The following is a 17,470-nucleotide window of genomic DNA, read 5'->3' as shown; positions in this document are numbered from 1 at the left end:
TTTTGATTTTTTGAGAATTCAAGTGACGGAAGGAATCAAATTTCCTTCCTCTATCCCCAAGGAATGGAGATTCCATCAAATGATGGAATGTTTACATTCCTACGGAATGAGATTCCTCCTTCTTTGAACAACCAAACGCACTAAGGAATGAAATTGAATTCCAATTCCATCAGATTCCATCAAATTCTGTGAAACAAACGTGACCTAATATGAAGTGAAACAGCCTTGCCTAGTAGGTATAATCAACAATTGTGCTCCAAATGCTGATTTCAAGCCATAGTTTCTCCAGCCATAACATCTTTTGGCAGCTTCTGTTCTTCAAGAACATGTGACACCCTACTCGTAGCTCTAAACTTTAGAGTGACTAATCTGAGTCTGTTTCTGCATATTAAGGATAAGTGCGGTTTGATACGCTTATCATTTTCCTTTTAATAATATATACATTTGGTACTAAGATATCATAGCACATCAGCACTGTTACAATGGAAACTTTGAGATATTTGGCCACCTATAAATGCTTTCCTGACTTGTTACAGCATTGGAGTAGCAATTATGCTTTATCTGAAAGATATTATGCCAGCAGCAAGAAACAGCATTAACACACTGATCATTGTCTTCGAGAAAGGAGTGATAACATATGAAGGATGGGTTAAAGATAAAACATGTTTGGTATTGGTGGCAGACGAGACTGCATCGGTTCATTTTCAGCTATGTAGTGAAGAGTTTGATGCATTTCAATCTGGAGATATTGTGCATTTATCAAATGGCAGATTCTCTGACAATTTTAGCAATCTCTTGGTGTTGAGGGCCAGAAAAATGTCAAGCCAGATTGTATAAACTTAGGCCCAGTTTATGAGAAACTATAAAAACAGATGTATATTGTCATATTGATGGTAAATTGTTTATAAAACAACCAAAATCTAAGTCACATTAATGTGCAGTGAAAATTTACTGACTTCATATTTTCATGTTTCAGAGCAGAACAAAACTTGAAAGAAAACAAAACCATAGGAAAATTATAACTCAAAGCCTCCACGTCAATTATTCTTCGCAGCATCAACATGTTTAGCACCAACCGAAAAGAACTCTGTAATAACTTCCAGTGGCATTCCTTTCGTCTCTGGCACTTTCAAGAAGACAAACACCCAAGCTATGATGCAAACAACGGCATAGAAGGCAAAAACACCCGACAGACCAACAGAAGTAAGCAACACAGGCAGAGAGTATGTGACAATAATGTCACAGATCCAGAATGTAAGGGCACAAATTGCAATGCAGATCCCACGAACACGAGTTGGGAAAATCTCCGAACATAGTATATTGGGAATTGGACCAAATCCCATCACGAAACAACAAAAATATATAATTACGCTTGTAGTTGAAATAGCTGCATTTGCAATGCTTCCAAAGTTCACTAGACCTCCTATCACCAAAACTATGAGACTCAAGATCAACACAGGAAGCGTAGTCAGCAGTAGAGCCCTGCAATAACACGTAAAGAGCATAACCGTAAATCATTTCTATTTACTGGCCACAAATAATAAAGTTAGGGTAAAATATAAAACTTTTTCTAAAAAACAAAATCACAGGTGGCATTTGCTTATCAAAGAATGAGTCAGGTTGAGTTTACATTTTAACTTAATCACGTGACATGATTCAAATAACAGAATTAACAACGGAAATGGACCATTTGAAATGTTGATGGGTTAGCCCAATCCAAACCTGCTTCAACCCCTTACCCAAATCACTCGACCCGCCCACCTTGCCTCCTCAAACTTATATTTATTTTTGGGAGAAAATAATGTACCTTCTTCCAGAGATATCCATGAGTCTCATGGCCACAGCAATACAAGGAAGCATCAGTAAAGTTGTGATGTTACTAATGAGAAGAGATGATGAAGTTGAACTTAGGCCAAAACTTGATAAAAGGAGACCAACACCTGCTTCCTCGAGTATCTGAGGCGTGTAGTAAAGGACTCCATTGATGCCAGAAAACTGCATAAGAAACCAAGAAAAGATTACCAATGGTCCAGTCATTCAGAGTGATTCAAATCGTTCAATTTTAGTTACCTGCTGAAGTATCTGAAGACCAATTCCCACAAACAATGCATGCTTGACTCCTGGTTCAAAAAGATCAGACCAGCTTGGATTCTTTGTTGCTTCGGCTGGGTGAACCATAGCTGGTCCAACCGGGTTCTGCTCCATGAGGTTTATGGAGTAAAGTGCAGGCTGACTCACCAGGGCTGCAGCCTGGAAGGTGTCACTATCTGCAGGCATATCAGTGCCTATTTCTTGGTGCAGATAGATTCTTTTAAGTACTCCATCATTCTCTCTTTCTTGACCATCGTTTTGTGACCATTTCCATGCAAGTTGCCAACCACCTCCAATGTCGGTGCCACTCACTTGTTCTCCAGCATTTCTAATGCTTAAAATGCTTTCATGGGCAGCAGGCTGAATCGTGTCTTTCTCCACAGTTGTATTTTGACGAGAAATTAGTGGAGTATGTAAAGTATCATCTGGATCATTTTCAAGAGCATGATCAGATTGATAATCATCGCCTTCTCTACCACCAACACTTTCTGTATCCCAATCTTCGGTTTTGATTGGATTTCCAGAAACACTGAACATGCTCCCAAAATGTGGAAATAGCATGCTTCCTTTACTGCCGACACCATCTGGAAGCTTTTCATGGACACTGTTAAAAAGGGTTACCAGGGGGTCCATAAGCGGGACACTTTGGTGAAGGGCACTTCCTTGGCGAGATACAATGGGTCGAGCAATCAAAGAAACTCCATCCTCCTGACCGTATAAATTAATCTTAGCAGCTTCTTCAATATCAGGTGCAGGCCCGATTATGTACTCTTCTATGGCAGTCTTACTACCTACTCCAAGGCCTTCAACCAGTAAAGCCATTTCACCTGTTGATTTGCCACAAAAATGGAAGTTACCCATATGAAGATTTTGGTAAAGTTTGAAAAAAAAAAAAGACAAATTTCATATAAATGTAACAAATTTGGTTGGACTTATGCTTTGGTTAACCAACTTATATTAGTCCCAAAGTTACCAGCCACATCATCTTTTTGACAAGTTTCCAGCTCAAATTGCCTTATAACGATATTAAAAAGGTGATTAGCTTAGATCAAAAAGATTTAAACTTTGATGGTTTGTTTTACTAAATAGGCTAGTTATCCAAAACAGGATGCACACCAAAGTTGTTCACGAAAAATAGAAATAGTTAGATCCTACAATTTTGAAATGATTGTTGATGAATATAGCTATACTGGCAATGCATTTACAAAAAAAAAAAAGAAAAAGAAAAACTTGCCTGCGACGTCATCTTTGCCACGCAATCTCTGTAAAACGTGTTTGGCCTCAAGCATTCTTCCTTTACTGACAAGCCATCTTGGAGACTCAGGCAAGAAAAAGATTGTTAAGACAAAATAAAAAAGGGATGGAATCGAAAGAACACCAAGCATTACTCTCCAACTCGGCAACTCCATTAAAGACATCCCAAAAACCATGCAGTATGAAAGAAACATCCCTCCAGACCCCATAAACTGCGGTAACGTATTCAGTGACCCTCTAATCTCAGGAGGTGATGTCTCAGATATATAAACAGGAACAAGCGTAACAGCTAGCCCGATTCCTAAACCATCTAACAGCCTACCCAATAGCAGGATATAAACATTAGGTGACCATAACATAACAAGACCACCAAAGAAATAAAAGATAGACGATATAATAAGCATGGGACGTCGTCCAAGTGAATCTGACACTGCACCGGAACATGTTGTAACTAAAGTAGCACCAATAAGTGACATGGCAACAATTAGACCTTCTATAGTTGGTTCATTCTGTAAGTTGAATTCTTTCTTTATGTATAAAACAGCCCCTGCATCACATTTAATAAAACAACAATATGTGATCATCTATATATACATATATATATATATATACTTCAAGATTGTATAGTTAAGAAACTGTACCAGCAATACAAGCATTATCCCATCCTTGAATCATGTTACCAATGGCTGCAGAAACAGCCACCATCACAGCTTTACTCATTTTCGCCGCTTCGTTTTAAAGCCTGAAGATCAAATTTTAATACATGAAGAACACAAATACATATGACTAAAATAAGAACAAGGAAAAGAAATTACACTAGACAAAATTCTGAGTATAAAACTTGATCTTTGATGAACTTTACTTAGGTAGAATAATGAGATTAGTATGATTGATTTGATATAATATTACATAATGAACTTTATATAAATTAATTAATGGTGGGGGATGGAATGAGTATCAATCAGACTAATGAAATTAACAATGGAGAAAGGTATGGTTATATATATTTTGGTGACTTAGGGACTACAAGTGTAGTTTTGTTAAAGTAAAAGGACTGATTTTGAAAGTTAAGCTAGAAACTTCTTGCTAACGAGTAAAAGACAGATATGGGGAATAAACAAACAGGCCCCCACGTCGGATTTTATCCAAAATTTAGCTCATATTTAAAAAAAAAAAAAAAAGATATACATATAACTAGACAAAGTTTAGTTTCCTATGATATGCATAATAACTTGCATTCAATAATCAATATAATCGTAACCATCTTTTATATTTACGAAATGCAATACAAATATAAATGTTTATGCATCTAATAATAATTTAAATATGATTTACACCTTGAATGCAACCTTTTAATTTTGGAATTTACTATGATTATATTATTGAAAGTTTTGAGCATAAGTTTAGAAAAGATTAGTATAAATCTGATTCAATGCCGACGATGAACCTATAAGTTATACGCAAAATCTAGTAACATTTTTGATTTTAGATAGATTTACATTTGTATCTATCTATTGGTTTCTTAATAAATTGATAGGATAATGTCATTTTTTTTAATCTGATGATTGTGTGCCAACAAAGAAATATACCATGACCATCCATATTACTATATTAGAGTTTTTCTCTATTAATTATTAATCTTGATATATTCTTTTGAACAAATGCTTTAGATTTGTGAATTGAATTTAACTAAATGAACTAGAATGTTTGTCGATAATAACCTTTAAGAAAAGTTCTAAATAAAATAAAATAATTAAAACGCAGGTGTTTGATTATACTAACAATAGAAAGGATTTTGAATTTATACTTAATGAATCTGACTGTATTCCAACGAGGAGACCATAGATTTTGATTTGATCATTGTCATTGATTATTATTTATTTATGTAGAATGTTGACAGCAAGCCATCTTGACAAACTTTAGTGCACGAATGTTTAGTTAAACACTTTGTTGCTAGCGAAATGATTATATATATATATATATATATATATATATTATATTATATAGAAGATTATAGATAAAATAAAACAAGTATTAAAGTAAAACAAATAAAACAATTAGAATCTATTCACTGAAAATTATCGTGCATCAATATACATAATTATGCTTGTGAATCTCCGTTTATTAATTATATCATAATCTAAAAGTTAAGATTTTGTCTATATTTGTTTTACTTTAATACGAGTACTTGTTTTACAACAACCAACTTCATATTATATATTATATTATATATTATATTTCATTCGAATTTTTTTAGATTTATAAATATCCCAACTGCTAAGTTGATGTGGAAAGCAACTTTAATCAATCGAGATAAGGTTAAATAGTCAGATTATAGATTAGGAATTAATATAATAATGATATTGATAATAATAATTTTCACAAGGAATTAATAAAAAAGATTGAAGATTGACAAGCTGAATTGACTCCAGCCACCTTTACACATTATTATTCGTGAACAAGAAGTGGAAGGGATGATCATGATCATGATCATGAGCAACAACTAATAACTCATACTTAAAAGAGAAAAATCACTAGGTCACTAACCTCGGACTTTACACATTATTATTTCCTTGTAACTTTACGCCTCTACATTTTGGCAAACAAATATCAGGTTTAAAACGTAAAAGTAATGAAAGATAATGTTTACAAATCAACAGTAATAAAGATAAAAATACAAAAAGTAAGAATAAACTGGCGATTTGGTCAATTAACTTTGATTCAGAATATCATTATTTGACATCGGATTTGTATACTTTAGATATATGATTTGTAGGGGTATTTAACTTGTACTGATTCATCTTTATTTATTTTTATACATAATGATATTTAAGAGTTGTGATCAGGTGGAACACTATATTTTAGTGAAACTCAAGGGCTGCATCTCAGCCCTTGGATCAAAAGTGATCAATGATTCATGTTGAAAAAGAAAAAAACACGCAGAGGGGTAATATTGTAATTTGACACATTATCTCATTCCCCTATTATTTCTTTCAAATCCAAACACACATACACACAAAAACACACACAGATTTTTCTCTCTTTCTCTTTCTCTCTCTCGCCTCCAGTAGCAGCACCATAACCACCACCACCACCACCACCGTGTTCAGATCGCCATCACGTTCTAATCAAAATGGTACAGCCATCGTTGTCTCCGTCATCGTCATCATCTTTATCATTAATCATCAATTGATCTTGAAGATGTTAATAACAATGGAGGATCTATTGAATACGAATATATGGTTTTTTGTTATGTAAATTTAAAATATTCAAATGTAATTAGATTACATGTGATTAGATCTATTCTAACATTTGAATTTGTTAAATTTTATTGGTTATTTAATTGACTTTGTTGTTTGGTATAATATTGCCTACAAAGTGTTTGATAAAATGTTTAAACCAAAGTTTCTTATATATGATTTAGTATCAAATCACATTTGATTGAATATTGCATACAAGGTGTTTGATGAAATGTCTAAACCAAAGTTTGATAATACCTTTAAAATTACTTTATGTACAGTATAAGTGTATATGTTTGTGTGATATCATGTATTGAATCAAATATGATTATGTAAGTTATTTGTTATTGTTTACTTTATGTTCAGAATCATATTTGATTATGTATTGACATTTTATTGATTTCTGTTTTTGTAACTGTATGTGTAAAATCATATTTGATTTTGTATATAGATTCTATAGATTTGTGTTTTATAACTTTGTTTCTACAATCAAATTTGATTTTGTATTGAGGTTTTAGTTACCTGTGTTCGTATGCCTAAAATCAAAAATGATTTTACGCATAAATTGTGAAAAACATATACAAAATCAACTATTCAAAATCAAAAATGATTTTACGCATTCATTGGGGAAAACCTATACAAAATTATATATGATTATGATTTTGTATAGCACATTGAGACAAAACCAAATGAGTTCCATACAAAGAAAACCATTCAGAATCAAAATTGATTTTAAGATTGGAGTGTGAAAAAGCTATACAAAATCATATATGATTTTGTTCAGGTTTGTACGTTTTAAGGTATAATTGTCTTTTTAAGACTATATGTGTAAAATCAAAATTGATTTCACATGGATAATGTTAAAAATCTATGCAAAATCATTTCTGATTTTATGCATACATTTTAGAAAAGTTGCATTCTAAAAACCTAAATGTTAAACCCTAAAATGCTAAAGCCTACAGTGGGGGGATGATCAATGTCGTTGAACCGATCAAAAATAAAACTAAATACCACTAATTAGCTAGGGCAAGTAGAGTATCGTATCCACAGGGAATCAAGGGAAAGTGTTAAACACGTTATAAGAATTAATTAAAGTAGACATGAAACTTAAAACCGATTGATTGATTGATTTGATTAAAACTACAATTGATCATAAACTTAACAATTACTTTAATTAAATAAAAGGGATCATTCTCATGCTTCAAATTATGTTTTCTTATATGTAACCTAACTTATATTCGTTGGAAATCACATAGACATGATTCGTTATAATGTTTGGAATGAATGAATTTAAGAACTAAAGTAATCGGTTGTAATGATTCACGATAATGAAAAACCGAGGAATTGACACAACTAGATTTTCAATTCATTAAAATAGAATTACAAGTTCATGAGAGATTCTTTCAATAATCCATGATTAACAATAATTTGGAACCAAAAAATGGATGAAATTCATTCAAAGTCATAAACATGTAATCATTCATTCAAATCCAAACAACATTAGATGCAAAACACAATTAAGAATTAAACATCTAATCCAACATGATTATGAGAAAGGTTGAACATAAAAGTCTTACATAATTGTTCACATGAGAATGATCAAAGAAAACCTAGCCTATAATCTTCATCATTGATTCTTCAATTAAGGCTTTGATCTTCATGAAAATATGAATTGATGATGAAATTGGGGTGTTGTGTGTGTTAGGAAACTGCCCAGGGATGAGAAAAAATGAAGTGTTAACTTCCCAAGTCGTGTATGAAGGTATTATAAACTGAAAAGTAATTAAATCCCTAATTTTCGGATTTTTAGTGCAGCTCTGGCCGTCCCAGACTGCCTCCTGGCCGTCCCAGACTGCCCTCTAGAAATGGCAGTTTTCCAGATTTTTGCCTTGACACTTCTTGACTTGATTCTTGACTTTGCTTGACTTCTTAATGATCCATTTAACTTCAATTTGTCACCAAAAACCTGAAACACTTAACAAACATAAACACGCCCTAATCGTCTATTAACATTCACAAAACATGTCCATTTTCATATCTTAAAGTAGTACAGATTAGGCGTTTATCACATTCCCCAACTTAATTCTTTTTCATCCCGAAAAAGACATTCATCATGTGACAAGTCAATTTACAACCCCATAATATATCCTATCACCAAAGAAACACCATATAAGAATTATATCGATTATATATACTTGTAAAACTCAATCTTCAAGCAACCTTCAAAATACACTTGGGTGAAACTAAGTAATGCAAACCAAACTACATAATACAACCAACTCACAAGACTTATAACTATCAAAAGATTTACGACTAGCAACTAGAAATATATAAATGTGCAATTAAACCTAATAAACCTCAAATTCGCCACAATACATGCATCACACTCTCACAATGTACACTCCCCTCGGTTCATATTTGAGTGAATTAGCAAAAGATGTGCCAATATATGTATATGAAACTCTCAACTCATTATTGCACACTAAAAGTCATAGGCTAGTACACAAATCGAATCAAGACCTCATAACTCAAACTATTACTTCGGTGTTCATACAAGATTGATGGAAATATGGAATGAAACATGGTAATGATTCTCAATTGGTGATTTACTAGAATGATTTTTGAACAATTCACTTTTGGTTCTTTTGAATCAACTTACATGGATAATTGAATAGGATTTCATTATGACCATATACTTTGACTTTTCAACCGGATTTTTCGATTTAACTTTGATTTGTTCTTTCTTTCGATTCATCATCATAAACAACACAACTTTGAACTATTAACGGATTTCATGACGAAGTGAGGTGAAATATTGAATAATTTGTATGATCGTTTTATAATTTTAAGCACATAATTCAAGCTAGAGGTCTTAACACGGTAAGTGTACTAGTTCTAACCTAATGTACAATAATGGTTCACACAATATGATAATCACAAGAGCAATGCTACGCTAACAATCTAAATCAATCATCGACGAGGCGTTTTTCTCATGAAATTGAAGGATATAACGGATAAATAAATGTGATACATGCATTGCGACTCACAATTGGCATCTTACCCTTATTTGCACATTTCTATGTTTTTACTTGCTAGTAACTCTATCAAGCGGCTTATAAATCAATCATGTCATGCAATCTAGCCTACACTACCTAGCCCCACTTACATGTACTCATCCGATCACAAGAAAACCTCATTTTACAAACATATATAACTAATATAACTCGAACATTTTGTCTCTTTGATTCAATTCAATATTACAAGAAAGTAAATCAACATCTAAACTAGAAACACAAATGAAATTAACTAGAAATTAAATCTACCTACGAATTGAAAATGCAAAAACATCAAAACAAACCTAGAAAAGCACATAGTCACACAAGAGAAATAGAAAAATGGATAGAAGGTACCAATCACTGGTGTGGACCTTGAGGTGGTCCAAAGATCGACTTCATCAAGCTCCGATACAAAGACTGACCATCAAATGAATCATGAGCAGCAGTAGAAGAAGAAGAAGCTGCAGAAGATGATGCTAGGGGATCACTCGGACCAGTCTCCATCCGTCTTACATAAGACTGCTGTGGTAACCACTCAGAATCGTGGCTCTGAGGATAAGCAGGATGTTTCTCCTCCTCATAATCTCCTATGGTCTGAAAGTTATAAACTGGAGGAGTCTCGATGAAAGGAAGTCCCGCAGTGTAATCCTCGTGATGACGAACGGCTTCCATATACTGGAATCTTCTCCTAATCTCCAACTCATGAGCATATGCCATTGCTCGCTCATAATCTCTCTGCTCTTGTCGCCTAATTCTTGCTTCTTCAGCTTGTTGAGCAGCCAAATCCCACATACTCTTCTCAAAAGAAGTCCATCGATGATAATCATTAGGCCGCTTAATCCCAACATTCGGCCTATTTCCTCCTCTTCTTGCATCTAACACACCAGAACATATCCTTGGTAGTTCTTCCTCATTCCCCACATTATCACCACTCGGCTCACCATGCTCATCAACATCCATAGCCCCCACAAGCTCCAATTGTGCCTCAACCTCCTCCAAGGTTAATCCATCCTTAGGAGCTATCAAACGCCCCATTGATTTCAAATCCTTTAAAATCCTACATTGAGGCCTATCCTCCAAAACCCACTCAGTTCCATTCAACAATTTCTTCATGGAAACAACAACTTGATTAACTGGAATTGTGGGTGAATCAATTGTAGCGGCTTTATGACCAAAGATTAGGCGAGTAATGAGCCTTGGATAAGGAATGATCAATTTAACCTTCTTATTGCGACCCTCCCAAATGTTTGTCATAATAATGTGTCTAAGTGACAAATTCAACTTTCCCGTTACCAAAGCATACAACACTACAACTTCTTGTAACCTTATTGAACCCTTGTCACTACTTCTTGGACAAATATTCCAACTAATAATGCTCATGATCAAACGGGGTAACGGTTTCAACCTAGAACGGCTCAAATTCTTGTTTACATTCAAAGCATCTCGAGGATATGTGAACAACTCGGCTATCATCTCTACCAAGTTCATATCCGGGTCTACCCCATTTAATACATCATCAGACACAAAATCGAATGACTTTTTCGACTTAGGACCTAAATCAAACTTCACTATTTTATCCAAAGTTTCAAAAGACATTGTGACATCTTTACCATCCACCTTACCGACTAACTTGGTGGTCTCAGGAGGTTTCTTACCATCAATCCTTTTCAATGTACCCAACCATTCCATAATACCTTCTAAATTCACTTCGGGGTCATCATTATTATTCCATACTAAGACATTTTTCCAACCACTATTTTCAAAAGCTTCAATGAACCCAAAACCTTTAAAATCTTTCAACAAAACTTTTCTTTCACCCAACAGTTGTTTTTTCATATTTTCGGCCGTACCCATTTTATCTCTAAACAATACACATTGCCATTTATAAGGTAAAGAAGATAGGGGCTTACTACACGGCCATTCGGGCTTTTCTTCTTGTTGTTGAACTTCCATTGCTTGTTCTTGAGTTGTATCATCTTCTTCATCATAATTAATCATCTTTCTCCTCCTTTTTTGTTGAGGTTGATTCGAAGAAGTGGGCTCGGTTGATTTGGCTAGAGTTTTCATCAATGCTCCTGCTTTTTTCTTCATCCTATCAACAACATTAACTAAAAAGTATTAAACTTTAATAGAGATTAATAATTAAATGCAAGAACAAGAAAAATCTCTAAAATTCGTTTTTTAAACTCACTTGAACCGAAAAATAGAGGCTGAAATTGAAAAAATAGAGATAGAGATTTTGTAGCCCTCGAAAAGTTATACAATTTAGACTCAAGAATTGTTTGATTTGGTTAGGAATTGAGAGAGATATGGTGATTTGAAATTCTAGGGTTTATAGAAAATCAAATGGGGAAGAAAAGAAAAAGAGAGGGAAAGAGAGATGATCGGCAGAGAGAGAGAGATAATCGGTTTGTGTGTGTGTCTATAATTAAAAATAATAATAATTTTCAATTGTTTTATTAATTAACTAATAATAATCTAACTTAACCTAAAGAAACTAGGTCAGTTGACCAGTCAACCTTCCCAAACGACCCGATCCAGTTTCTTGATGATCCGACCCAAACACGTAGCGACCACCCCTGTTCATCTTCTTCCTTATTGGCTCACTGCTCTGCACACAGTCACCTTTGTTGGACCACCGTCTCACACGCACCAGCCACCGTCCCAGACGGTGGCTTGGCTTTTTGATTTTTGCCGTCCAATGGCCGTAAAACAGAACATGCAGGCGTCTAGTGCTCGTGCAGTGTTTCAGAGTTTTCTGGGGAACCGTCTCAGACGCTAGCTAGCCGTTTCAGACGCCTTTGTTTCTTCCTTAGCCGTCTCGCCTGCCAGAACCACCGTCCCAGACGGTGGTCTGGGTTCTGGACTTTGGCCGTTTGATGGCCGTAAAGCAGAAAAATCACCCGTCTGGGTGCCGTAATACATTTCAGAACATTCCAGGGGGCCGTCTGGGACTTCTGTTGACCGTCTGGGACTTTTTTTTTTTTTTTTTTTTTTTTTTTTTTAAGTACAGCCACATACACAAATTCTTTTAAAACTTTTTCATTAAAACTTTTAAGTCCATATTTAAACTTTATAAAACAATTGAACTCGATTTAAAACGAATTGCAATTACATAAAAATGAATTTCTTTCCCCAACTTAATCGTACGTTGTCCCTAACATACACATAAATTAGAGAGAAATTAATTAGCTCGAAAAATTGCAAACCGTTCTGTTTCTCTCCCGACTCATTCATCCCCCAACTTATTCCAAAGACATAGATACCGAAAATTATCCAACTTGTGTAACTATGCGACAAAACATTAAAACAACTAAATAAAATTAAACGAAAGTGAAAACATACCGAAATTGAAGCGAAAAAACAACAAACAAACAACGGGTTGCCTCACGTTTAGCGCTAAGTTTATTGTCCTCAGCCCGACATTACCTCAAACGATTTAAACAACATCATAAGATGGTGGACTTGAGATAAAGTTCACCATTTCCTTTGTCGCTCCATTGATGTCCGTTGCATCCAAATACGGCTTCAAGCGGTGTCCGTTGACCATTTGCTTCATTCCATCTTTTGAATCTTCAATTTCAATCTCACCAAACTTTCCAACTCTTGTAATCACATACGGACCCATCCATTTGCTCTTGAGTTTTCCCGGAAAGAATTTAAGTCTTGAATTGTAAAGCCAAACCTTTTGGCCAACTTCGAACACCCTTTTCTTCAACTTGGCATCATGAACCGCTTTCATTTTGTCTTTGTATGTTGATGCGCATTCATATGCTTCATTCCTCAATTCTTCCAATTCACACAATTGCAACTTTCTTTCCTTACCTGCACTCTCAAAATCCATGTTAACGGCCTTAACGGCCCACAAAGCCCTATGTGCAAGTTCAATTGGAAGATGACAACCCTTCCCATAAACCAACCGATATGGTGTAGTGCCAATAGGTGTTTTAAAAGCGGTTCGATAAGCCCATAAAGCATCATTCAATTTTATTGACCAATCCTTTCTATCGGGCCTGACCGTCTTTTGCAAAATTTCTTTAATTTGCCTATTGGAAACCTCAACTTGACCACTCGTTTGTGGGTGGTAAGGAGTAGCAATTCGGTGGTTTACGCCATACCGTTTGAGAAGTTTGCCAAACTGAAAATTTTTAAAATGAGATCCCCCATCACTTATGATCACACGAGGAATTCCAAATCTTGAGAAAATGTTACTTTGAACAAACTTGCAAACAACGGTATGGTCATTGGTTTTAGTGGCAATGGCTTCTACCCATTTTGAAACATAATCTACGGCCACTAAAATGTAGTAATTACCAAAGGAATTAGGGAAGGGACCCATAAAATCAATGCCCCAAACATCAAAAATATTAACAACTAAAATTGGTTGCATGGGCATTTCGTTTCTTTTGGTAATACTACCTAATTGTTGACACCTAACACATTTCTTGACAAATTCAGCGGCATCTTTAAAGATACTAGGCCAAAACAAACCACACATAAGAACCTTATAACCTGTCTTTTGGCCGCTGAAGTGACCTCCACATGCAAATGAGTGTGCATGAGTCAAAACCTCTTGAATTTCTTCTTCCGGAACGCATCTTCTCACCAATTGATCCGGGCCAACTTTGAACAAATCCGGCTCATCCCAAATGTATTGCTTTGCTTGTGCCAAGAATTGTTGTTTCTTTCTCTTAGGCCAATGTTCCGGTATCTTACCTGCAGACAAGAAATTCACAAAATTTGCATACCAAGGAACAATAGAAACGGTTAGTAAATGTTCATCTGGAAACGTTTCATTGATCTCCTTGGTTGATCCATCATCCATTGATTGAATCCTTGACAAGTGGTCCGCTACCACGTTCTCACTCCCTTTCTTGTCTCGAATCTCCAAGTCGAACTCTTGTAATAGCAGCACCCATCTAATTAACCTTGGTTTAGCATCTTTCTTCTCCATCAAATGCTTCACCGCGCTATGATCTGTGTACACAATGACCTTGCTACCACAAATGTAAGAACGAAACTTGTCAAGTGCATAAACAACAGCAAGCAATTCTTTTTCGGTGGTCGTATAATTCAATTGGGCATCCGATAAAGTTTTGCTTGCATAATAAATCACAACAGGTTTCTTGTCTACCCGTTGCCCCAAAACAGCCCCAATTGCAAAGTCACTTGCATCACACATAATTTCAAAAGGCATAGACCAATTAGGTGATTGCAAAATGGGGGCTTCAACCAATTTATCTTTCAAAGTTTCGAAAGCTTTTAAACACTCTTCATCAAAAACAAAAGGTACATCTTTTAGTAACAAATTACACAAGGGTTTTGTTATGACACTAAATCCTTTGATGAACCTTCTATAGAACCCGGCATGTCCAAGAAAAGAACGGACACCCTTAACATTGGTTGGAGGGGGTAAAGTAGCAATCACTTTGATTTTGGCCCGGTCAACTTCCATGCCTTTATTTGAAATTACATGACCCAAAACCGTCCCCTCTTGAACCATGAAGTGGCTCTTTTCCCAACTTAAAACCAAATTTGTCTCAACACATCTTTTCAACACTTTTGTAAGCTCATCAAGACAATTTTCAAAGGTTTGGCCAAAAATTGAAAAATCATCCATGAAGATTTCTAGTGAATTACCGACCATATCTGAAAAGATACTCATCATACACCTTTGAAAGGTGGCTGGAGCATTACACAACCCGAATGGCATGCGCCTAAAGGCAAAAGTCCCATAGGGGCATGTGAATGTGGTCTTGTGTTGGTCATCGGGATGGATAGCAATTTGATTATAACCTGAATAACCATCTAGAAAACAATAAAACTTCTGACCTGCAAGTTTTTCGATGATTTGATCAATGAATGGTAATGGGAAATGATCTTTTGAAGTAGCGGTGTTCAATTTCCTGTAATCAATGCACACCCTCCACCCGGTGATGGGTCGGGTAGCAATTTGCTCACCACTATCTCCTTTCACCACTTGAATTCCGGCTTTCTTAGGTACCGTTTGTGTTGGACTCACCCATGTACTATCCGAAATTGGGTAAACAATTCCAGCATCCAACCATTTTAGCACCTCCTTCTTCACAACTTCACGCATATGAGGATTCAACCTTCTTTGAGCATCACGTGAAGGTTTTGCTTCAGAATCGGTGATTATCTTATGCATCACAATTGATGGACTAATGCCTTTCAAGTCGGCAATTGTCCACCCAATGGCCGCCTTGTTTTCCTTGAGCACTTTTAGCAATGCCTTTTCTTGCACTTCTTCCAAATTTGATGCAATAATCACCGGTAAAGTTTGTTCTTCTCCCAAAAATGCATACTTCAAATGAGATGGGAGCTCTTTCAACTCAACTTGTGGTGGACTTTCAATGGAAGGCTTGAGATGAGTATCAATATGATCCGGTAGACTTTCCACCAAATGAGTCCATGGTGGTCTACCTTCTTGAATTGCCATGATCTCCCAATCCTTCTCTTCCTTCTTCAATGTTTCACTATGCTCCGCAATTAACCTGTCAACTAAAGCACAAGACTCCCGTGTGTCCTCCTCATTTTCATGAGAAATACACTCATCAATGATGTCCGCCATAAAGCATTCGTCACTAACTATGGGGTTAGGAACACTAGCAAAAACATTCAATCTAATCTTACGGTTGCCAAAGGTCATTTCAACCGTACCCCTTCTACAATCAATTAATGCATTAGCGGTGGCCAAAAAGGGTCTACCCAAGATAACGGTGGGTTGCCTAACATTACCGCTTGGTGCAAAATCGAGTACCAAAAAGTCTACGGGGTAGTAAAAATCCTCCACTTTAACTATGACATCTTGGATAATTCCCCTAGGGAGTTTGAGTGACAAATCAGCCATCACCAAGGTGGTGTCGACTTTTTCCAATGGTCCAAAGTCATATTGGTCATACAAAATACCCGGTAGGATACTCACACCCGCCCCAATATCCAAAAGTGACCTTTTCATTTTAAAATCACCAACTTGAATTGTAATCAAAGGTGCTCCTGGATCTTGGAGTTTGGGTGGGAGTATGCCCATCACAACGGCACTAACTTCCTCATTTAAAACAATTTTCTTTGGAAGCTTATGATGTCGTTTTTGGGTACACAAGTCCTTGAGGTATTTAGCATAAGCCGGAACTTGTTTAATAATGTCAATTAGAGGTATATTGATTTTCACTTGTTTAAAAATTTCCCACATTTCTTCCTCATGGGGACCTCTTTTCTTAAGTATAGGCCTAAGTTTTGGATCAATCAGAGCCAAAGGAAAAGGAATGGTATTACCCTCCATATCCTTACCTTGTTTTTCAGAAAATTTTTCACTAGACCTATTGTTTTTTACCTCTTTAAAAGACACTTTTTTACTTGGTTTAGGCAAAACAAATTCCGGTTCATGCTCACTATCTTGGTCATCATCAACATCCTCCACCACACCATCTACCAGTGATGATGGAGGTTCAACTTTATTATCATAAATCCTACCACTACGAAGAGTACTTACATTATTTATCTCCACATTCTTGATATTCTTTGAGCCGCTACTTTGGTGTTGTGGATTGATCTTTGTGTCACTTGGTAGCTTCCCCGGATCCTTTCTCAACACAGCCACATCTTCCGCCAATTGACCAACTTGCTTTTGCAAACTTTCAACCGTTTTGTCCCGAATCTCATTCTTTCGATCCATTTCCTTCAAGTACTCCATAATCTCCCCGGTTGATACCTCATTACCTCCCGAATTCCCACCTTGGTTATTACCTTGTTGATAGTTCCTTGGGTAGCCTCTATTGAACCCTTGATTTTGGCCACCTTGATAATTTC

At 35.8% G+C, this 17,470-nt stretch overlaps 1 protein-coding gene across 1 annotated transcript; it reads right to left on the bottom strand.

Annotated features, from left to right (window-relative positions):
- Positions 1 to 930: 930 nt before the first annotated feature.
- LOC122580198 (monosaccharide-sensing protein 2-like) lies at positions 931 to 4,065 on the bottom strand. Its single transcript, XM_043752474.1, has 5 exons — positions 3,987 to 4,065; positions 3,326 to 3,892; positions 2,071 to 2,918; positions 1,808 to 1,995; positions 931 to 1,482 (listed from the first exon to the last, which is right to left on the bottom strand). Exons 1-5 carry the CDS (start codon positions 4,063 to 4,065, stop codon positions 1,038 to 1,040), a joined length of 2,127 nt encoding a protein of 708 aa, XP_043608409.1. The 3' UTR covers positions 931 to 1,037.
- Positions 4,066 to 17,470: the final 13,405 nt, after the last annotated feature.

Source organism: Erigeron canadensis, chromosome 8 (genome assembly GCF_010389155.1).
Source record: "Erigeron canadensis isolate Cc75 chromosome 8, C_canadensis_v1, whole genome shotgun sequence".
Lineage (NCBI taxonomy): Eukaryota > Viridiplantae > Streptophyta > Magnoliopsida > Asterales > Asteraceae > Erigeron > Erigeron canadensis.
Note: the sequence above shows the minus strand (reverse complement) of the source record. Positions and strands in the feature narration are given on the sequence as shown.